Source organism: Carassius carassius, chromosome 46 (genome assembly GCF_963082965.1).
Source record: "Carassius carassius chromosome 46, fCarCar2.1, whole genome shotgun sequence".
In the NCBI taxonomy this organism is placed as follows: domain Eukaryota; kingdom Metazoa; phylum Chordata; class Actinopteri; order Cypriniformes; family Cyprinidae; genus Carassius; species Carassius carassius.
Window position 1 is genome coordinate 18,319,506 of NC_081800.1, and position 23,966 is coordinate 18,343,471.

At 37.2% G+C, this 23,966-nt stretch overlaps 2 protein-coding genes across 2 annotated transcripts in view; both read right to left on the reverse strand.

The window, feature by feature from the left end:
* Window positions 1–382: 382 nt before the first annotated feature.
* pgd (phosphogluconate dehydrogenase) lies at window positions 383–10,489 on the reverse strand. The gene is given in 14 exon segments (XM_059540582.1): window positions 383–870; window positions 1,180–1,302; window positions 2,100–2,199; window positions 2,384–2,517; window positions 2,661–2,791; window positions 8,540–8,729; window positions 8,952–9,086; window positions 9,170–9,239; window positions 9,353–9,471; window positions 9,552–9,617; window positions 9,706–9,885; window positions 9,983–10,058; window positions 10,379–10,446; window positions 10,448–10,489. Coding segments are annotated over 14 exon segments (1,539 nt in total). The 5' UTR covers window positions 10,475–10,489; the 3' UTR covers window positions 383–750.
* A 1,220-nt stretch (window positions 10,490–11,709) lies between these two features.
* The window catches only part of kif1b (kinesin family member 1B), an 81,096-nt gene continuing 68,839 nt past the window's right edge, over window positions 11,710–23,966 (reverse strand). Inside the window, exons 36-49 of the mRNA XM_059540444.1 lie at window positions 23,664–23,748; window positions 23,411–23,516; window positions 22,907–22,933; window positions 21,573–21,687; window positions 21,353–21,486; window positions 20,817–20,878; window positions 19,933–20,078; window positions 19,578–19,820; window positions 16,801–16,872; window positions 16,603–16,703; window positions 16,362–16,514; window positions 15,979–16,171; window positions 15,771–15,889; window positions 11,710–14,563 (exon numbers count right to left, since the gene is read on the reverse strand). Of these exons, the coding sequence (XP_059396427.1) occupies window positions 14,521–14,563; window positions 15,771–15,889; window positions 15,979–16,171; window positions 16,362–16,514; window positions 16,603–16,703; window positions 16,801–16,872; window positions 19,578–19,820; window positions 19,933–20,078; window positions 20,817–20,878; window positions 21,353–21,486; window positions 21,573–21,687; window positions 22,907–22,933; window positions 23,411–23,516; window positions 23,664–23,748 (1,599 nt within the window). The 3' untranslated portion in view covers window positions 11,710–14,520. The remainder of the gene's footprint in view (window positions 14,564–15,770; window positions 15,890–15,978; window positions 16,172–16,361; window positions 16,515–16,602; window positions 16,704–16,800; window positions 16,873–19,577; window positions 19,821–19,932; window positions 20,079–20,816; window positions 20,879–21,352; window positions 21,487–21,572; window positions 21,688–22,906; window positions 22,934–23,410; window positions 23,517–23,663; window positions 23,749–23,966) is intronic.

Below are 23,966 nucleotides of genomic sequence, written 5' to 3' on the forward strand. Positions count from 1 at the left end.
ATTTTCTTCCATAAATTTCAGGTATCCGGTCACTTTTAACCATGAAGACCATGAGTGTGGCTCTCATATGAGGAGCAAACAAGGGTTAAACAGGTTGGAGGTGAATAAGGTATATTGGTGCAGTCAGTGCGTCTTAACCAAGAGGAAATCCTATCTTTTATATTACATGTGTTATCATTTCATCCTGAAAGAATAATCACTGAACCCGTTACTAAAGCAAACAAGCTCATTGCGCCAAAAAGTCATTTCTGCCCTCTCCTGGTGACAAAGTGGAAGTACATAAAAAATAAACGAGTTAAATATCTATCATTACTGTTAAAAAGAAGCAGGAGTAAATCCTGTTTGAAGTAGACAGCATGTGAGTGTAGAAGACAAAAGCTAATTAAAAAGGGATTGAAATCTTTATTTAGCCTAATGCAGTGCAATAGTTACCCATAATCCAGGGTTAACTCTTTGAACTCTGGGGGCGAAGCATGACCGGTCTACACCAAGAAGAATCTCAGAAACAACACTCTTACTCAGAAAAGCAGTGTTTGCAACAGTGGACCTTAAAACTACAAGAACAGAGCTTACAAATAGTGTACACACTATGATCTAGTACAAATAGAAATATGCATTTGAACACTCTTCGGTAAGAGCTCTACTTTGGGCTGAAGTTCAGCTCTTCGGGAGGAATGTGCTAAGCTGCTCTGGTCCTTCATTAAGAGGAGATGATGTTCTTTGATGTTAAACCTAATAACACTCTTGATTTTAGGCATTATAAGATGAGGACGACACTTTTCCTCCATGGCCTGTCCAGTTAGTGTGGATGAACTTTCCAGGGTTTGATAGCAGCTCATATGTGTGTGCACCAAAGTAGTCCCTTTGTGCCTGAATAGTGACACAGTGATAGAGGTGATGTTAGCTCAGGCAATGATAAATACAAAGAGAGAACAACTGCTTGAGTATTAAAATAAATAGGAGAGACTCATAAAGAGTCTGAAGCAACAGTACTCTTATTCTAACCGAAAAGACCAAAAATAATTTATTCAAATTTATTTAAAATAAATAATAAAATAAAACCTCTACCATATGAATACGAAGGGCTTCAAATGCCTAGAACCAGTGTCCAGAAGTAATCCCTGTGATATCCCATATGGTTAGTTAGAGAGAGGGTTTATGTGTTGTAGAGATTTTTACCTGCAGCAGGTTTGCTGGGAGCATCTCGTGCCTGTATCCATCATAGAAAGACAGGGCGGTGGAGAAGCATGGCATGGGGATCCCCTGCTGCACACCTGTACTTACCACCCGACGCCATGAGTCCTGCAAAACACAACCAACATACTGCTAAATAAAACTCATTCTACATATATTATCCCCATTATTCCCAACAAACCTTTAGATCCGTTTTTAAAAAGTAAACCGCTGTTCATACATCATTTCCATTTCAAAATGACATGCATTTCCAAACAAGACCATATTTAACATCTGAAAAATGACTTTAAAATCCAACTGTTAACCTTAATGTTACATTCTGACATGCATGCTATTATGTTGCCAAATAATTGCTGAAATATTGTTGCTCATACAAATCAATTACTACCAATGCACAAACGTCATGATTACGCTCGACTCGACTGCATAGATCTTAAATAATTTAAATTAATTTCATTAAATAATATGAAATGAAACTGTCATTAAATACAGGATATGCCATCCGGAAATGCTACTTGCAACAATATAAGTTTACTGATGAATTCCAAACTTGTTCATAATCCTGGAGAAACACACACACAATAGTCTGTACCGTATATGGTTTCGCAAGTAGCTGCATGCAGTATTGAAATAAATATAATTGTATGGCTATACTATGTAAGATTCTATAAATAATTGATCAAAGTGGAGCAGAAGGTGTAATATCAGTTTGGACCGTGTTCATGGTGTATATATTTGGAAGGCACTAAGTAAACATTACTTTTTAGAGGTACCTTACATATACATTTATATAAATGCACATAAACAGGCTGCCATTAGTGCTACTGATTTCTCTCTGGCATATTTAATGGCACTATTACAGTAAACAGAGCAATTTGTGGCCCCCCTTGGCTCACTTCCTGTACCTGACAATCCTGTACAGCTTTGCTGAAGAAGTTATCCAGCAGCAAACTCTGCAGCTCAGAGTTCCGGTCAAACGCTTCCTTGATCTTTCCCAAGAAAACACTGTGAATGAAAGATTTGTGACCTTTATTCATAACTAATCTACAGTCATGATGTAGTAAAATGAAACAGTTTCCTAACTTCTGTGCATGTGGGAATATTTAATCAGACACTGCCTTAACTGATAAATAATCGCATATAATTGTATGTAATATTTTTTAAATAACTGTGAGCAAAGCCTGCTTACCTGCGGATAATGCAGCCTCCTCTCCACATCAGAGCAATAGCACCATAGTTAAGAGACCAGCCGAACTCTACTGCAGCCTGTCGGAGCAGCATGAAGCCTTGAGCATATGAAATGATCTTTGAGGCATACAAAGCCTGAAAAAGAAACAATAGTAAATATTCATCCCATTATTAATAAACTCCATTCAATGCTTAACATTAACTGATGCACATTTGAACATGAATGCAGAAAACGTATGCATGGATATAATTGCTCCATATTTTAAAGTCCATCCCACCTTTCTGATATCTTCAAGAAACTGTGCCTTGTTTCCGGTGAACTTGACACCCTGGGGGCCGGTGAGGCTCTTACTGGCCTGAACCCTCTCATCCTTCAGAGAGGAGAGACATCTGGCGAAGACAGCTTCCCCTGTTAGTGTAGGACACCACACACACACACACACACACACACACACACACACACAACACAACACACATCTCCAGTTACAGTCTGCATCTCTGCTCGCATAATAGGATTATAATCAGTTAGACCACGTCAGAGAGACCAAATGAGGAAACATTAAAACATTAGATAGTCGAAGCACACACACATACACACAACAATCTGATCATATTAACAAACTAAAAAGATTGTACAAGAAGCGAAAATCACTTTGGATTTCTGCTAAATGAATCTCTATTACTGTGTCTGTCATTAATATGTATAGAAATAAAAATTAAATACATTCTCATATTTAAAATAAACATTTTTAAATATGCATTAAAAAAATTAAATACATTCTCATTTTTCCTTCTCCTTGTTTTATTTCTGTTTCAGTTGTTTTTGTTTATAACCAATTCTTACCATGTGTTTCCAGATCCCTACTATCACTACCATTTGCAAACCACACATTACACAATGTAGACAGCGCATTCTTAACAATCTGCACACTTTGCCAGGGCCGTGCACAGACCTTTTGAGGGGCATGTGCTGAAACTGAAAAAGGGCACCCCCCTCCCTTTTTTTATATCAAGATTATTTAGTAATCTGGAGGTAATTCCCCCACACCGGTCTCCATCACATTCTCTTGATCTACACTAGCAGTTCCATACTGGCTTTCTTCTCTTGCATCTCCTTCTGGTAACTCTCCTGCAGAGGCTCCTGTATCTTGTTCACCAGCAATTCTTGTACATCATCTATCGCTTCTCTCTCTACATCTGAATTACTACTTCCTTCCTTTTCTTCTTCCCTGCTACAAACTGGCCTAATCCATGAAGTAAGTGAACTGCTACCCTTGGCTGCCTGCTGTCACTCCCTCTCCTTCTTTTTCTTATTTCTCTCTTTACGGGGCATTGCACTGCAACCACCAAGTAATCAAAATTTATGTAAGTGCAAAAAAAGTTTTTTTGTCTGTATTATTTATAGGTTTCTGTGTTGGTGAATCGCTCTTGTGTACTCCCTCTTTTTTAAAATTGCATTTATAGAGAAAAAAATACTTGACTCATACATAAACATGTTAACCAAAATAATACAAATTAACTTATAAAACCAAACAGAAACCAAAATCTTTTTTATTGAACTTTATGCACTTTTTTATGAACTTTGCAAAGAAAAAAAATATATATATTCTCTTTTTTAGCTATTCTGTTTAGTTTTATAAGCTAATTTGTATGATTTGGTTAACATGATTATGAATGACATTGAGAAGAGGGGAAGGTGAGCAATGAGTCAAGTATTTTTGACAAACTTTTTTGAAATATAATTTAAGTAATTATGTCCAACTCAATTCCAGATTATAAGAAACTATAGCCATACCGTTACTATAACATATCCAACATGTATCCGCCTACCTGGCAAAAATTTGATACTGTGGTGGACTAGGGATGTTGGTCTCTTGAAGGTCTCTTATTCACTACACTTTCCCTAAAATAAGCCAGCAATGAAAAAATAAATAAAAATAGTGTGAAAAGTACAGTTGCAGTGAAAAGCATTTCTGAAGGATCACGTGACACTGAAGAGTACTGAACTGGAGTAATGATGCTGAAAATTCAGCTTTGATCACAAAAATAAATTACATTTTAAAATATATTCAAATAGAAAACAGTAATTTAAAATTGTAAAAATATTACACAATATTACTGTTTTTGCTGTATTTTGGATCAAATAAATGAAGCCTTGGAATGAATCATGAATTACATTCTGCATGATAAAATATAAAGATTTCACAGTGATCTTCTGTAATTTTTTTTTAGTTACTACTACATTACTACATTAGCCTAAATGTTAATAAATTAAGTGTATCAGCAATCATAAATCAAAGAAAAAATTTCATAGAAATATATGTTATCTAGGTGACGAGGATCACTCGTCGCTTTGTGTAAGTTCCAGTACGAAACAGCGCGGGGGCGCACCTGTTATGATTTTCCGATGGTAAAAACAAATTATATGTTGTTGTATTACTTATCAATATATAGTTTTTGACCAGCGAATGTGTGCAAATGTGAAATTTTTTTTTTCGTCATTAAAACCGGCATCACATTACATTTTCATCTACAGCTTACAAACTAGGTTTTGTAGCTATATAGATGGAGCCCTCAGTTTTTCCTGTGGTAAAATGCATTTGGCCAAAATCGCATTTTATAAAAGATGAAATGCTACTATATGCACAGGCTATTTAAGTGTTGGCTATGTATTGTCTATGACTAGATGGCAAATGCTAGCCTAGCCCTCTCTCTCTCAGGCGACGTCCCACATGTCTCAGTCAGTGAGTCAGTCAGACATCAAATAAATAAAATATGAGCCTTTATAGACATAGTGTTTAGTAGTACTTATTCAAACAAGATATTTATTTACCCTTCACAAAACTTTGTTCAGGTCAGCTGTTGTCTACTGTGCGGCTGCTGTGGAACTTCAGTTGATTCAATGAATATAGAGGGGGCGGAGTTATCATCTTACTGACAGCTTGAGGATCGAATAAGATTTACACAAGCTCGTTTTAAGAACTTTCATTTGCTAAATATTTGTAAAACAGACGTAAAGGGTGACCAAAAGCATTGATAAAAAAATAAAAAAATAAAACACACCACCAAAAAAAGGGCACTTCGGAGTATAAGGGCAAAAAGGGCATGTGCTCTGCACAGGTTGAGCCCTACCTGTGCACGTGCCTGCACTTTGCCTATATGTGCGAATATACTACTTTCTTTTTCTATTGATCTTTGGAATTGCCAGTCTGCTGTAAACAAAGCTGATTTCATTACTTCTATTATTAGTCATTCAAAGCTGAATCTCATGGCTCTAACAGAGACCTGGATCAAACCAGAGGACACTGCTACACCTGCAGCACTCTCCAATAATTTCTCATTTTCCCACTCCCCCCATTTCACTGGAAGAGGTGGAGGTACTGGTCTGCTCATCTCTAATGATTGGAAATTTAATCCTTTACCATCTTTGGGTATCAACAGCTCCTTTGAATCTCATTCAGTTACTGTTAACTACCCTCTTAAAATACATTTTGTAGTTGTCTATCGACCCCCAGGACCACTGGGTAACTTTTTGGATGAATTAGATGTGTTGCTCTCAACCTTTTCTGAGGATGGTACTCCCCTAGTTATGCTTGGAGATTTCAACATCCATCTAGATAAACCTCTGTTTGCTGATTTCCACACTCTGCTTGCCTCTTTTGATCTCAACCGCGTGTCAACTACTGCTACTCACAAATCAGGCAACCAACTGGACCTTATTTATACGCGACACTGCAATAGCTGCTCACATAAAATTCAAGGCATTGATGTTTGCCTACAAAACTACCACTGGCTCTGCACCCATTTACCTAAATTTGTTACTTCAGACTTATGTGCCCTTTAGAAGCTTGCGTTCTGCAAGTGAACGTCGCTTGATTGTGCCATCCCAAAGAAGCACAAAGTCACTTTTACAGACTTAAATTAAATGTTCCCTCCTGGTGGAATGACCTCCCCAACTCAATCCGAGTGTGTGTGTGTGTGTGTGTGTGTGTGTGTGTGTGTGTGTGTGTGTGTATGTATGTATGTATGTATGTATATATATATATATATATATATATATATATATATATATATATATATGTGTATATGTGTGTGTGTATGTATATGTGTGTGTGTGTGTGTGTGTGTATAAAGACCCCTAACACTAGCTTGCTCTATTCTTTTTTTTTATTCTAATGGTTTTGTTTTTATTTATTCTATTATTTAAAAGCCCTTGCTACATGTATTGTGTTAAGCTAACTGAGACTTGTTATAGCACTTATAAATCATTGCTCTTTTTGTTGTTTTTGATTGCTTCCACTGTCCTGATTTGTTAGTCGCTTTGGATAAAAGCGTCTGCTAAATGAATAAATGTAAATGTAAAAATAAATACGTTATTATTATTATTGATGCAATCTGGTGACTTAGATATTTTATTATTACTATTATTATTATTATTAAAATACAGTTACATCTCAAATTTAAAAATGCATGTCTAAGTTACCAAATTGCAGTTTTTAATAAAAAAAAAATATTTCGTTTTTACTCACATTTTTTAGAAATTGTTGTGCATTATGACATTATTTTCATAAAATTAAGCACATTTCCCCCCAAATTCCCAATATTGTAGTGCAAATATTTTTTGATATACGTTTCACAGTAATGTGAATGTTAAAATTTTTATTGGTCCTTAAAATGTATACATTTTTATTGTGCAAACTCTTTTTATTTGTACTTTTTGATTTTGAGGTGAAATATGACATTTCTTTGTCGGATTCATCTATAACTTCTATAGAGCAGTAATATTATAGGCCTCTATTCACCGTGTCTTCAAGACTCCAGTCACATGTATAATTCACTTCATATCTGGTACCAGACCCTGGCTCTGATGACACTGGTGACGTAGCTCTCTTCGGTGTACAGAGTAATCAGGCAGACTATTGTGAGAGCAGATCTTACTACATCTACAAACATGAGCGGCTGGAAGCAAAACCCTGAACTCAGCATGACTTTGTATTATATTTTAACCCAATACAAGGCCTACAACTGTGGAAAGAGGCGAGTGGAGGAAGGGCAAAAAAAATCAAGTGGAAAACAGCCGACACATTGAACTCAGCACTGGAATTCAACCTATTGAGGGAAGAAAACCCTCCTCTACCTCCATGCCAATCATAGCTGCTATCCCACGCTTCAGTGCTGCCCTTTTGTCCATTAATTGACACTAAATATACAAGCCCATGTCCTGATCTAACAACTGCACATTAAGTCAGGTCAAATTTATTTACACAGCGTTTTTCATAATAAAAAATAGTTTCAAAACATCTGTATAAAAAGATATGCATCAATCTGTGTAATTATTGTGTTACTGATTTTTGTGATTTGAGTGATCCTAAACTAACATCTGAAGACACAACTACAAGTTCAAAACCTCAGATCTCAATAAGATTTTTGTTTTCCTACTGGACCAGGCCAATATTTCTTATATAAAATAATTTATTTATATTAATGTTTTTGTTTTTTCATTCAATTTTAAATTTCCTTTGTCATTTTTTGTTCTTTTTTTTATTCCTAATTTAGAAATACACAACACGATACAATACAAAAAATATTTAAATACAAAACAGTGCTGATTTGTCGTTTTCAACACATTAATTGTGATCTAACCTTGCTCACCTTTATATAAAGCGGTTTTGAAACAATGTGCACTGTGAAAACTGCAAATACGTAATAACTAAATCTGACTTGACGATCACAAATTGTGCTTGCTTATTCAACAATGCCTCATCTACATTAGCCTGCGAGATAACATTATTCTGATGAGAATTTGCAAAAACAAATGTAGAACACATCGCATAAAACCAATTATTTAAGTTTGAAAGGTATTAAAATTAATGTGCAAGATTAAGTAATGGTACATTTATAAATAGCAATTAATCACTGGCCCAAAACATTCACAATAGGCCCGGGACAGCGGGCCATCCTTATTGTTGAGGCCTACACCAAAAGCCAGAACAGAAAATCCCACTTATGTCAAAACAGCTGAAGAGGTGAACAGCAAAGCTGCTTATGGAGACGCTTCATTCAACATGTTCTTCTAAGGTCAAGTGACTTTTCCCCTTTATATCTACAATAACAGAGAAACACCCGTACCTGGGAAATACACAAGATTGTATCTTACCTATCAATGTAACAGGTGTACCGTATTCCAAAGCGGAGATGGCCGTCCATTTCCCTGTGCCTTTCTGCCCGGCACTGTCTCTGATTTTGGGCAGCAGGTGAGTGCCGTCTGCGTCCTTGAATTTCAGGATATTAGCAGTGATCTCAATGAGGAAAGAGTCGAGCTCTGTCTTATTCCACTGATCGAAGGCCTGATAGGAAAACCAGACAAAGAAATTTAGTCTTAAGAGGAAGCAGACCCAAACAGTCCTTCAGAAGGAACAGGGTGAGGTGGATTTCAAAATACAAAAGAAACAAGGAAGGAGGAAACAGAAAAGAGACAATACAGAGGGGATTTGAAGAAGTACAACAGCATGGACCGTTCATCTACATAACAAAACAATAGAATTTAAAGAAGTGGGTTGATGTCTAACCTGAGCCATTTCTGCATGGTCCATACACAGCACATCCTTCATCAGATGATATGCCTCACAGATCAGCTGCATGTCACCGTATTCAATACCGTTATGGACCATCTTGACAAAGTGTCCTGCTCCTTCATCTCCAACCTAGACAAATATCCAAAGAATTTGGAGACGTGCATTCACAGGCTGTATAAATGCATACACATCTGTTGATAACTAATACTCACCCAGTCGCAGCACGGCTCTCCTGTGCCCACCTTAGCAGCAATGCTCTGAAAAATATCTTTTATGTGTGGCCTGAAGGAATCAAATAAAAATACGATTCCAGAAACGTCAACCAATGCACATAAATATACAGATGTATACGTAGATCTGATTTTTTTTTTAGGTGGACTTCTTTAAGTCCTCACCAGGCATCCTTATGTCCTCCAGGCATCAGTGAGGGTCCATAACGAGCCCCATCTTCTCCTCCGCTCACTCCACTACCCACAAACAGAAGGTCCTTCTCCTTCAGACTCTTACAACGTCTCTGTTTGTGATGAGCGTGAACATTTAGATCAAATACTGTTATCACCTCATATGACCAAACGTTTGGATTGTCAAACTCACTGTTGTATCTCTGTACTCTGAATTTCCACCATCAATGATAATGTCACCAGGTTCAAGAAGAGGAACCTACAATACACGGTAAAAAGTGGGTTACTTGATCACTTTGGCTTGGTGACAAAGCAAACTAAGACGGTAGATTCATGTTGATTTTTACCAGTTTATCAATGAAGTCATCGACAGCTTGTCCTGCTTTGACGAGGAGGATGATGCGACGGGGTTTTTTGAGTTTAGACACCATGTCTTCAAGGGAATCGGCCCCGATCACCTTAGTGCCTTTGGCTTCATTGTGTAAAAAGTCATGGACCTTGGACACCGTCCTGTTGAACGCACACACCTGAGGAATGACAACAGTTGGAACATCTTACACCGAATGTGAGCCAACAGAACAGGTTGTGCAAGAAAATGTAGAAACAACTGCACGAGTGACTTGCCACAAATCCATGATCATTCATGTTCAGGATCAGATTCTGACCCATCACAGCCAGACCAATGAGAGCGATATCTGCTCTGTGAAAACAAGAATATGGAGATTATGAGAAACAACATTCATAGTATTTGATTATAGAGTGCAAACTTATTGAAATCAGTGACTGTGACAAGTGTCAATCTGACTGGATGACATAGGAGGGACTTCGACATTGTTAACAAGCGGCGTTTGAACAGAAAAAGTGCTGGGATAGTACAGTATGTAGATAGATCAGTATATATACAATTAATGCTGATAATGAGCAAGAACTCACACTATTTTAGATTTAATTTGAATAAAAACAAACAAAGCCGTTTTAGGAATTTAAACCAAGCATTTTAAACGCGAAATGTATACTTACTGAGCCATGGTTGAAGGTTGGTTCCGTCCTAAAATGACTCTTTGGATCAAGGTTCTCACTACAGCAGCACCGTGAGTCTCTGCTGAACTTCCTCATTCACGGCCTGAGCACAGCGCTGCAGCAGCTCCCAATGAACACGCCCGACAGATTACAGCGCTCGTGGCGTCATTCTTTTAGCCGTCTGTGATTGGCGTAGAGATTCTGAGCTCAGATTGGAGGCTATTCATTGGCTGACTGGTTTTGTCCGCCCACGGTCTCAGAAAAAGATTTAGGAGTATGGAAGTAATTTGGAGAAAAAAGTAGATTTGCCAACGTGAACTCTGAGACTGACGATTGATTTTGTAGAGCAGTCTGTAGTGACGTGTGTGACGTATGATATTTCATCACATTGATTAATAAAATAGATTACTTCATTTACTCAAAACGACTATCCTCCGAAATGTAACGTTAGCCTACCTTCATAAATGAGTTTCTTTCTTTTTTTTTAATACAGCATGATTTTGTAATAGTACATGATAAAATACAAAAAGTTCTAAGTATTTGACATGATAATAAGATGATAATTATAATAATAACGTAATTACTTCCAAGATACTCTTTCTTCATATAGCTCAATACTTTATTTCATTTAGTAAATGTTCTGGTTATTAAGAGATATTACAGGTGAGAACAACATTTTTTCTTTTTATAATAATAATGATGATTTTACTTAATCAGTTCAAAGAAATAAAATATAAAGGCATAATCTGTAACATTTTATTTTAAGGTGTCCTTGTTACACATGGTAATTAATTATGTATAATTACATGCAAGTAACCCTAAACCAAACCCTAACCATATAATTAAACTGTAACAAGGACATCTTAAAATAAAATGTAATACCATAATATTTTACAAATTTTTGCACATTATTTTTTATAACAAATGTGGTATTTTATGTAATCAATTATTTGTTAGATGCTTTTGTCAAGAGGTTAAAACATTTAATAAAATCAAGTTATCTTTTTATATATTTCTTTAAAAAACTAATAAATAAAAAATACACAAACAAGCTAGCTTTGCTGTGCTGTGCTTTAAGACAAAGTAGCCAAAGACCATGAAAAAATATAAGGTAAATAATAATAATAATAATAATTCTTTCACAATTACCAACCCTATCAATTCAGGAAGTTAAATAATGTAATATCATACGAGATATAACTGGCACAATGTTACTTGAACTAAACGGCCTTTGAAAAAAAATAACCAGCTGTAATGTAGATATAGGTACAAGTTAAATGTATAATGCAAAGTGTTGTGTAAAATGAAAGAAAGAGACAAAATGAGATCCATTATCCATCTAATGCACTGGCTGTAATTTTATTTTTACCTCATTCACTAAACAGGTCAATGGTGCAAGATTACCATACACAGAATTAAGATATATGCATTACATATCTAGGCTATACAGCGAATGGATTATAATTATTACAAATACAGAAGACATATTTACATTTTAATCCAAGTTCCATACAACATGAAATATTTACAAAAGTATGAAAATGAAGCCAATCTGACAAAAAATGTACAATGTCAATGCCATGGCTGAACTGCTTTCTGTTGTTTCATCACAATGAGAGGGAATGATGGGGTGATACAGTGATGCCAGTGTTGCTTCAAAGGCAGCGTGGGGAAAAAATGCATGAGTGAGCACAAAAAACAAAGCGGTAACAGTGTCAGGAAAAGCGAAACGTTATATTTCTAGAAAATATATTCCCTGATGTTAGAAATAAAAATGAACACGCCTCATCATAACTCTGCCCTCCATAGACTAAATGTGAAAAGTGCCCATTGTTATTAAGATATTCTTCTTTCATCAGATAATTCCTGCATTTTTAGTGAAACGCAAGGTACATTCAAAGTCCACTTCAATGAGAAAAACACCACAACCTAAAACCATTTGAGAAAACAACAAAAACATTGTTCAAGCTTTATTTGTTCTGTTGTTAGTTGTATAAACACATGTGCAAAGAGCTGCAAACTAATATATACATTGCAAAACAATAAATACAGTTAATGAAATTCATTATGAATATCACACACAGTCAATCAAGCCACTCAACAAAGATGGTAAAAAAAAAAAAAAAGATGCCAAAAACCTTTGCTCTGGCAAAAAATTCTAACATTAACTTACACTTAAACCTTCAGTGCTCATTACGCACTCTATGTGCCGGATCTGAATATTCAATGTGAACATTTTCACAGATGCCATAACAATCAAACAGCTCAGATGAAGCCTAAAGGCTGGTTGACCAAAGGACTTGACTTTCCGAGCCATTTTCATGTGTTTGTTGTGAAAGTGCACTAAAGTGCAAGTTCTTTGAGAAGAGAAAATGCAGTCTATGATGAGCAGCAAGAATATTGACTTCATTAGGATTGACAGTGTTCAGTCTGACAGTGTGATAATTCCTCCTGGTTGTCTGGCCAGAGGACTGTTAAATGCTCAACCAAATGGCCGAAACGTCACCATCAAACTGAATCACTGCTAACTTCAGCGCGTGTGTCTAGACTGCATGTCTTCAAATGCACAGAGCAAAGATTTTCAAAACAAAACCGTAAAAAAGCAGAACATTAACATCCCTTTTTCCTCGCTGCAACTGCAGTGAACTGCATAAATGGCCCGATTTCTACTGACAGTGATCAAACTATTTTAGTGGCCAAACCTGGTCGTTTAAATAAGTGAGGAACAGCTGAATAAAAAGGAGAAAAGTGCCCTTCTTGCCTTCCGTTGTCTAATGTAAAACACTGATCACATGTTAATAAAAAATAAGTTAAGATAATCACTAGAGATACATGATAAATGTTCAATAATATTAAAAAGTGATCCTGCCCATTCTAAAGGGGAACAAAGGCTGGTTTAATGATCCTGCCGACTTTAGATTTTTTCCCAGAACAGCAGAAATAAACCACACCAATAATTCAATCCTTCGCTTCGTAACTGTAACTAATCGCAATCAGTATCTCCCTCAACCGTCTTCAGAAGAGGCCACAGCATCAGATCTTTCTTGCTAAAACAGCCCCAAAAATGGTGTTTCAGGAATACAGTAACAAGGACAGAAACCCATAATGCATCATGTCTCGTCATGAGTAGCGTTAAGCACAGTAATCCTGAACATTATGTACAAATGGATTCATTCGGTCATTTGTTCTGTGTCAAGGTAATTCTTTTGCACCATTTTTTTTTTTTAAATCTAATCTACGGAGGAAATCATTTAAATAGAGCAGAATACTCCTGTAGGCTACCGAAAGATCGATATGTGAGGGTTAATCACCATCATTTTCTTTCCCTGGTATTATATGTCTTATGATTACATACTGTACTTTGCTAATGGTATGTTTATGTCCTTGATATGTGGAATTAATTGCGACAGGCTGTGCGAGTAAACGGCTGTATGTACATGATCAACGCCCCACTATCAAGGCTTGCTTTGATTCAGCAAATCCACTAAGCCAATACTGCAATAACATTCGGTTCAAAGGTCAATTTCTGTCTAGTTTAGAAAATGAAGCATATTCAGTGCTTTGGTCCATTTAAAAATCTTCTTTTTAGCAATATCTAGAGCAAAGCTATTTTTTTTCTATATATCTTCTTTTAGAGAAAGTTGATTTTGTGTAATATATTATAATATTATATATATTTATATCTATATATTTTTATTAATATATTTATTCATTTACTCAATGCATTAGGGGTTTTATAGCAAACCAACTTTCTCCTGAGGGTAAGATGTTCCTGGCAGACAACACAGTAAGGATGACGTTTCCAGACGAGAGTAACTCGAGAGAAAGCAGAACCCGCTCTGAAGATTCGTGCACACACAAACAGACTATTACAACATGCTACTTGAAGGAGGTTCAGTTATGACAACGAACAAAACTGAAGACAGAATAAATCCAATCAATAACATAACAGAGAGGGGAGGGAGGGAGAGGGGTGTTTGGGAACTGAAAGTTCATTTGCTGGAGAGGAGAAGAGAGCCACAGGTCTACATACAAGAGAAACCGTCAAGAACCACAAAGATTTAGAAGTGTTAACACATTTGGTACGTTGTAAAGGTAGACGAAGAGAAATGAGCACTATCTCTGTGCGTGTGTACACTCGTTCAGTTCTTCATCAGACTGGACCGTCTCCTCGCCAGCTTTGACCTGAAGAAAACACAGAAAGAAAATTTGGAGGGGAAAAGAAAGAAAGACACACACACACACACACACACACACACCCTAAAATGTATTTGGATACTTGAGAAACAAAGTCTGACTGTGACTGTTAGAAACAAAACATGGTATCTGTTAACAACAATAAAACTTTTCTAAATATATATATATGTAATATTTTTTTTCAATTGTGGTTATTATTACAGTAATACAAACTTATAAAAAAAAATGAAATGATTATTTGATTATTATTTTATATAGCTAACTATTTGTTTGGGACATTTCTTTAAAATAAATGCCTTTATAAATATTTATATAAATTAAGTAATAACATAATTAGTGTGTGAATTTGTGTAATTTCAGTATCAATGAGATGCACAAGAATTTTAATTAATATTTTGATTTATTTCATTTAGTTTTTTATCATTTTTATTAGCCATTTTATAGTTTTTATATTTATATGATTTCTTTCTTTTGAAGTGCACCAAGTTAAACTAAATGGAAATGAGAACTGTTGCTTTGGCAACTAGCTAAAATAATATAAGATGTTTTTATATTTTCAGTTTGTTTTATTTCAAGAAACATTTTTATGGTTATAGTTTTACGTGTAATAACTCTAGTGTGCTTATAAATTTTAAGGTTAAGCATTTGTTTGTGCCAAATTCCTTTAAAATAAATGCCACTTAGTTTGATATTTTATTACACAATGCAATGCCATTTCTTTTAGGGACATTGAATGTTTGCCAGAAAGAAGTCAGTTTGGTCTAGACTAGATTAGGTTAATTCTAGGTACCGTATTTTCCGGACTATAAGTCGCACTTTTTTTCATCGTTTGGCTGGTCCTGCGACTTATAGTCAGGTGCGACTTATTTATCAAAATTAATTTGACATGAACCAAGAGAAATGAACCAAGAGAAAACATTACCGTCTACAGTTGCCAGAGGGCGCTCTATGCTGCCAGAGATGCTGCTCAGTGCTCCTGTAGTCTACCACTGAAAACATAGAGCGCCCTCTCGCGGCTGGAGACGGTAATGTTTTCTCCTGGTTCTTGGTTCTAAATAAATGCGACTCATATTCCAGTGCGATTTATATGTTTTTTTCCTCGTCTTGACGTATTTTTGGACTGATGCAACTTATACTCAGGTGCGACTTATAGTCCGAAAAATACGTTAATCAGCCAAAATGTCGGGCTGTGTACCTTATTGTTCCTGCTAGCAGTGGGTTGAAGGCGTAGAGCCAGTCGTTCATGTCTTTGTCATTGTTGGCCTGGAGGAGGATCCCTCTGTGCTTGGTGCACACGGCGAATGTATTAGGTGTCTGTAAGCCATCAAACAGCAAAAATCAGGCATTTGGGTGACAAATTACAGAGAAAACAGTTGATTTCCACATAGCTGGCGAGGCTTTACCTTGAGCATGGCCTGCTGGTCCTCACTGTATTCCACCTGGGCAGTGGATAAATTCAGCACACCCCTCTCTACTGGGTCCTTGTCATTGTTGTAGATGAACACGTATGGCCTTCGAACCACCACAAAGTGCTTCACCCAGGAGTTGGAACGGGGCTCCATGAAACTGAGAAATCCCTTCTTTGATACCACAGACCTGAGTGAACACAAGAGGACATCTCAGACCAGCATGTTACTGTACAATACAAACATCTCTGCTGCCCCTTTTAAGGAAACTGCAACACGAGACAGCTTAACTGAACGATTTCAGTGTTCAAATTCATCTTGATTTTTGTGAGAATTGAATAAACAAAACTAGATTTTGTCAGCTGTATCAAAACTCTCACCCAGGTCTCATTTCCTCAATATCAGGCACAAGGTTGAGGAACTCGTGTTTGCCGGCGCGGGCCAGGTAGGACGTTTCCAGAATGGGCACCATGGGGAAGTTCTCATAGTCTGAGCATGAGGGGCTGGTGGCACGAGAGTTAGCTTCAGGGGTCCTGGAGAAGACAGATGTTTACAGGATACTTCACTTTTAGAAGACTGTATTTTGAGCTTATCATGTGTGCTTTTACATCAGAACCGTACCGAGAGTCTGACAAAGAGGGGCAGGTGGAGGAGGGTGTGAGTGTAGCACTGCTGAAACTGGTCACGGATGGGTCACGGCCCATAGGAGAGATATCCGATAACTGAAAGAGACAAAAAACAGGTTTTATTTTATTTCATTAAAGCGCGTATGTTCCAATTCATACAAAACTGTTTTTTCATTGTTCCGGTCCAGGTTACCTTGCAGTCACTGATGCTGTTGCACATCTGGTTGTATTCACTGTTAAAAGTGTGTGTCAGGAGCTGGAGGCACTGCAAAGAATTGACATTGACATAAACATACATCCCTTCTAATAGACATCCATTATACGATTCCATCAAAAAGTATGGGTTAAAATATTATTTTTGTTTTAAAGAAATTAAAGCTATTATTTAGCATTAAATTGATCAAAAGTGTCAATGTTACATAATGTTTTTCAAAAAAAGCTGTTCTTTTGAACTGAATAAATAAAAAATGAATAAAATTGTATCACAGTTACAAAAATATAAAGAACCTAGGGATGGGCGATATATTGCATGCGATTGTCACACGCATTTAGTCAGTAAAGCCGGTTCCCTGGTTAGCGGTAAATCACCATCACCTGCTTTCAAATAGAGCGGCATTTAATAGACAGAGCCATAGATCATAGATGTCCACAATTCATCTGTGATAATGAACGCGATATTGCGTACCTTGCCAGTGATCTACGGCTCTGTGTATTAAATGCCGCTCTATTTGAAAGCAGGTGATGGCGATTTACCGCTAATCAGGAAACCGGCTTTACTGACTAAATGCGCGTGACAATCGCATGCAATATATCACCCATCCCTAAAAGAACTACAACTAGGGGTGGGCGATCTGACAGACTATACAGAAAATCGTGTAGTGTATGATGATTACAGACTCTTCAGACTTTGATTCCATCCAGTCGGAGGAGATCAAACATGTTTTATATTTTAAAACACATCCTGTTTTCATTTTTCACGTGTCTCCCTCTCACATTTCTGTGTGAGTTTGCTGCGACTGGAACAACTTTAAAGTCTGGTTGTGTGTGATCCTCAGTCGTTTATAGTGTATGATGGCCAGTTTTTCCTCTGACTATTACAAAGTCTGTAAGTGTATGATGCCCAGTGTTTTAAAATCTGTTCATATTTTAAAAGTCGTGTAGTGTATTCCAGCCTTAAGCTATCCTCACTTCAACTCAGAAAGTCAGAATTTCCAACTTCCTACTTTGAAAAGTGCAATAGAAAGTCAATTGAGTCAGACTTTCAACTAAGAAATGTGACTGTCAAGAAATGCAGTTAAATAATGTCACAAACATGGCGGCATCAAGGCAGATATACACAGCAGTGATGCGCGGGTCAGTGTATAAACAACCCGCACCCGCCCGCTACTCGGACCGCAAAAAAAGAAAAAGAAAATATTGTACCTGACCCGCTTCCTGGCCCGCATTTTTTAAAAGTAGTAAATGCGTCGCCCCTTTATATTAATTTAATTACGTAAATAGGCTATAGCCTACAGGATAACAAGCGTTATGACCGCACACATAAGGCTTGCCACAAAGAACCGGTTAAAGTAATGATTATGAATGTGTCTAAATTAGCAAGGAGACATTTAATTGTTGAGTAATAAACTGGTGTTTTCTGTGTCGCTGCTAAGATGAAGTTGACGATGCGGACTAGTCATGAACACCAGAGAGAAATGCACATTTCATATTACATGATCAGAGAGTAGCCTATTTATATTGGTTTGAATATTTTCGTTTAAAAGTAGACATTTAAAGCTTTCTGTAATATATTGCCTATATTTCTTTTTTAACCCACCGACTAGAAGATTAAGACATTACCTGACCCAAAATATCACCCAAAGTTTCTACAGCTTTTTTCTTAGCTATTTCAGAATCTGGAACAATGAATGGGGCTAACTTGTTACTGCAGTAGAGCGATATGAATGTGATGTACGGTATGATAAATGCTCATCACTTCTGCTGCCGAAACTTCGTCAGTCTGTGGGTCATTTGGTTCATTGAAAACCGATTGCACTGATTTGCATGTTTCTTGATGATGTGCTTTTTTTCTGTGGTACTCACATGCAACATGTCGCTTCACGTCGACATTCTCCACCATGTCCCACAGAAAAACTGCTTTTGCATAAAATGCAAAAAGCTCTCTCTGCTTCGCCATCTACAGGTCTTAACCAAGAGTATGTAGTGGTGCATTCGCTATTAAAAGTGCATCTTCTTTTTTCCGTGGCCACAGTGGCCATGGCTGCTTAACCTGACCGAATAGCACGCGTGCGCTCTCAAATTTGAGATTGTTGAGGAGGCGTTCGTGCACCAGTCAACAGTTTGATTGACGTATGACTCAGCCTATCGGCTAACGCTATTATTGGTCTCCTCTGCACTATTGGACATCAGTTAACAGTACGCCTATGGACGTATCCGTGTTTTTATTAGGCAGGGTCGAATGAAAAAGCGGGACAGATGCTCAATTTGCGTGAGGCTGGACAAAGGGTAAAACTGCTGTACAGTACAACGTAAAGCGGGACAGGTGGTCACTCTATAATCGCGCCAGTTATTCAGCCAATAAGTGTAGGCTTATGTATTTCAAAATTGTGTCTAGTACTATATAAATTACAAAAGTTTAATTGGCATCTTTATTTCAAACGACCCGATCGACTGCAACCCGAATATCATTAAAAAAAATTCTGGATGACTTGTAACCGCGGGGGAACGCATTTTGGATCAACCCGCGCATCACTGGTACACAGGTAATGAGAAAGATTTATTTGTAAGGAGATAAAATGCATTGATGGATTCCAAGGGAGCATGTAAGCAGATAAAATGCACCTTAATGGCACTGATTTAAACTAAAATGCTTATACACTATAAGCTCGTAAACAAGACAAATCATATAAATATCTCATCTGCCTATAAATGGAATGCAGTACAATTTCAAGTACTTATACAGTCTCTTACTTTAGTGGCCAGCTCCTTCTCGCGGTCCACCAAGCTCTCTATGTCTGTGGAGTCGTATCCGCTGCTCTCACTGGGTGTGATGGCGCTCTCAAAGGTGGTGGAGGAGATCTGGGAGGAGATGCTGGTGGAGGTGCTGAGGGTGCCGCTGCTCAGACTGGGAGACAGAAAGTCACTCAGGCATTTAGGAGGAGCCGTCTCTCCCAGTTTCTCACGGAGCAGCAGCAAGTGACGCGTCTTCTCCACCTGACAAGGATAGAGAAGGACATCAGGTCTGGAGATCACCACTGCCTGTCAGATATTCTTACACAAAGAGTGTGGCACTGCTCAGTCACGATCTTTTGTCTATTGTCCTCACCTCATGCAACTGCTCGAGTTTCTCCAGCTCCCACTGGTGCTCCAGGATCAGACTGTCTCCTCTGGGTCTCCAGCCTGCCAGGTTCTCCTCTCCACGCACATACGCCACAGATGTATCCAGAACCTTCCGTCTCCGTCGCTGCATACCTGAAAATGAACAATTACATTGATTCAATAGCAGGCCCAATATATCAATATGGGAAATATATCAATATTCCAAAAAAGTGGGGGAAAAAAATCATCTTTTTTTTTTTTTTGAAAGTTCGAGTTCTAGGGGTTAGTGATAGAAAACATAACCTTTGGAACTTGTTAATATTTAATTTTATTTCCTACTGTGTGTGTGTGTGTGTGTGTATATATATATATATTTTGTAAAATATGTAAAATATTTTATAAATATTATTTTTAAATCATTTACACTATCATTCAAAAGTTTGTGGTTTTCTAAAGGAATAGATTTGATCAAAATACAGTAAAACTGTAATATTACAATTCTAAATCACTGATTTCTATTGACATTTTAAAATAATTCATAATGTTAAATTACTCCAGTCTTCAGTGTCATATGATCCTTCAGAAATCATTCAAATATGCTAATTTGCTGCTCAAAAAACCTTTCTCATTATTATAATCAATGTTGAAAACAGCTGCTTAATATTTTTGTCAAAACGGTACATTGATACATTTTTAACCAAGCCTTTGGTGAATATAAAGTTTAAAAGAACAGAATTTAGTTAAAACAGACATACTTTGTGACATTATAAATATCTTTCCTGTCACTTTTGATCAATTCAATGCATCCTTGCTGGATAAAAATAACAACACATTTAAATCTCAATTAATCTCAAACTTAACAAACCATTAGTATTTTTAGGAAAATCTTACCTGGGCTTCCTGTGTCAGCTATTTTGCACAAGCTAAGCTCATAGATTCCAGTCACTTTATTACTGTAACAGAAACATCAGAAAACAGTGTTAGAAAAGGTTCTATAAAATAAAATAACAACATTTCTGAAGACACATTTTGTTGTGACAGTTGATGCATAATATATCCTTTACATTTTCTTTGATAAATTTCACAATTTCATCTTAAAATGTATATGAATCTGTAATGGAGTGTGTCCTGAAACTAGTAGCCATTTCATTTTCACCATTTTTAACATGTTGCCTTCACCAATTCATTTTAAATAGTCCTACAATATAAGAAATTAATTTAACAGTATAAATATTCCATGTAGTCTTTGGTCTAATATGAGGCCAAATTTGACAAGACTTTCTAAAATGCTATTTAAAATAGTTTTCGATGGAGTATAGCATACCACAACACAGGATATGTCCTAAAAGTATTTTAACCTTCAGACACATTTGACCTTTCTGGTGGTAAGAGAGATAAAATAAGCCTTTTTAGTTTGATTGTTTTACCAGTCAGGGGTTTTGGAGTAGCCACTGCCGAACAGGTTCCTCAGTGAGCGTGGAGGAGAGATCTTAGCATCTCTGGAGTAGAAGACCATGCAGATGTCTTTGGTAATAATGGCAGGCTGGATGCAGTGATCAAGCTGCAGGGGAGAGGTTGACACGTATGTCAATACTATAGAACCGCTTTCTAAAGAACTAGTCGAAAACTAAAAGAGTTGAGGCTGACCTCCAGATAGGCTGACAGGGTCATGTAAATCTTCTCTCCGTAGGGAGTGACACGGTTCAGTAGGAGAGAGTTGTGCAGGGAGCTGTCCCAGACAGCCTCGAACCGGTAGAACGTCCTGAACAGGAAGAAATACTTTAGAAACAATATGAATCATATTTTATATATTTACTGGTGCTCTAGTGTTAAATTGTGCCGTATACTATTGTTTGAGCACGAGTTTGAGTGTGGATGTGCATAAAGACAACATGAAAGGACATTCACAACCCATTTTACTTCTGTAACAAGGCATTTCTGAGAGAAACCGAATATACAATGAGAAGAAGAAATATAGGCTTATTAAAGTGATTATTATTCAAAATGAACAGATTTTATTTTTACTTTGTTTAGCTTTAATTTAACATCCCGTATTTATCATTCACCAATTAAGCATTCACAGCAAAACCAAAAATATGAATTAAGTAAATAGGTTCAATTTGGATTTCATGCTGACTTTAAACTGCATATGGCAGTGAATATCTAGAAGCATCAGGCTACCACGTTAGTTAAACTTTCAGCTAACAGACGGTGCTAATGGACAGGCATTCTCCTCTAACACTGTGAAACACATGAGGTGTAATGCCAGCTGCATCACGCGCGGTTGAGAGATCTCTGTGCCTAAATAGTTTGTTGATGTGCTCGAGTCACATAGCAATGAACACAACACAAGGGTGCTGTCAGGTGCTACATTATTAGTGATCTGCTGTGAGCTTGAAGCAGTGCGTGTGTGTGTGTGTGTGTGTGACTCAGGACTACAGCACAGTGATGACTATAAGCAAAAGGCACACGATTTACATGAACAGACACCGAGACAGAGACACCGAGAGAGACTGGTGTAGGTGACTCATCCTCAAATATCCTTGCATCTCTTTCTCCACTCACTCACCTCCCTCTCTTGTTCTCATTTCACAGTTTAAATGGCACATAGATGCACAAAGGCTTGCATCTAGACTCATCAATTCAGATTTCAGCTGCTAATAAGCCAAATTTAGTAATACAGTGAATGCAGTATAATGTATTATCAAATGTAAAGGTCAGACCTACATTCATCCACTGAGTTTTTTTTTTCTTGTTAAAGAAATGGAGTTTTGATCATTAGGGGGGGGGGGGGGGAATTATCTTTTCCAAATCCACCTGTAATACTTCACCTTAATTCTTACTATCGTGTTGAATGAGTTCAGAGAAAAGCAGAAAAACAATGACACAGATACATCATTTTGCTACGGCTACCTACAGATCACAAATGTCTCATAAAGCACTTTAATGGTAAAAAATGCTTTATGAGGTGGGTCAGATACCTAGCAATATCGCTATCAATACAAAGGCTGAGCAAATCCAACCGCAGCAGGAAAAAGGACGAGAACAAAAGGGGAGACAAAACAAGCAGAAACAGTCAGGCAACAGAAATATTTACAAATCAAAAGACAAAAAGCAGCATTCAGATTAAATAAGCAAAGGAAATAAATGAAAAAAAAAGCTACCTGGCATCATTAAAAGAACACAACAAGCTAATTTTCATATTTAGTAGAGCTGTATGGGGCACTATGCACGTTGATTAAATAGCTGTTTCTCGTTTGGTCCACTAGATGGCGCTCTAGATGCTCCCTGCAGGATTTTCCCTCTCACTGAAGACAACAGTGACTCATATTCAACATGCTCTCCTGAATTCTAAGCAGTTGGGTATATGGATTTGCATTGGGTGAGTAGAGCATTTGCAGACCTTTTATGCCGTTTAGAAACAGACAACCTTCCAATGACTGCACGGATCAATCAAACCAATGTGGCGAGCGAACACAGCATACCTGCTGGAGGTGTGAGAAGATTTCAAGTTTTTAGCTGAGATGATGTTGAGAGACAGGACTGCGTCTGCAGCCGAATCATTCACTTCCGGCTTATTCCGGATTCGACCTACAACAGACAACAATCGATGTTAGTTAGATGGCTGTAGCCTTTGTAATACACTTTATAAAATGGATATTTCAGGTCCTAGCTTCAGATTGGTCAATAGAGCAATCCAGCTTCCATTTAGGATTTTAGGACAAAATCTGTACTGACCAACCACCAGCTCTCTGACATCTTTCCAATGCAGCTCACTGCCCTTCTCGTGGATCAGAGTGACTGTTATTCTACGCTGAATGCCCTGAAAACACACATCAGCACAGGTTACTAAAAGCAATCTCAATTTGAATCATTTATACGTCCTTGACTTCGGACAGTGAACATGATCTTTAAGCTAAACTACAGCTTTACAGACTGCAACTGCAGAGAGAATTCAATATTAATAGAACAGGGAGACAGAGCAACATGATGTATGAGACCAAAGTGCATTGCAATGCACAGATCTATAAAAAATTTAAT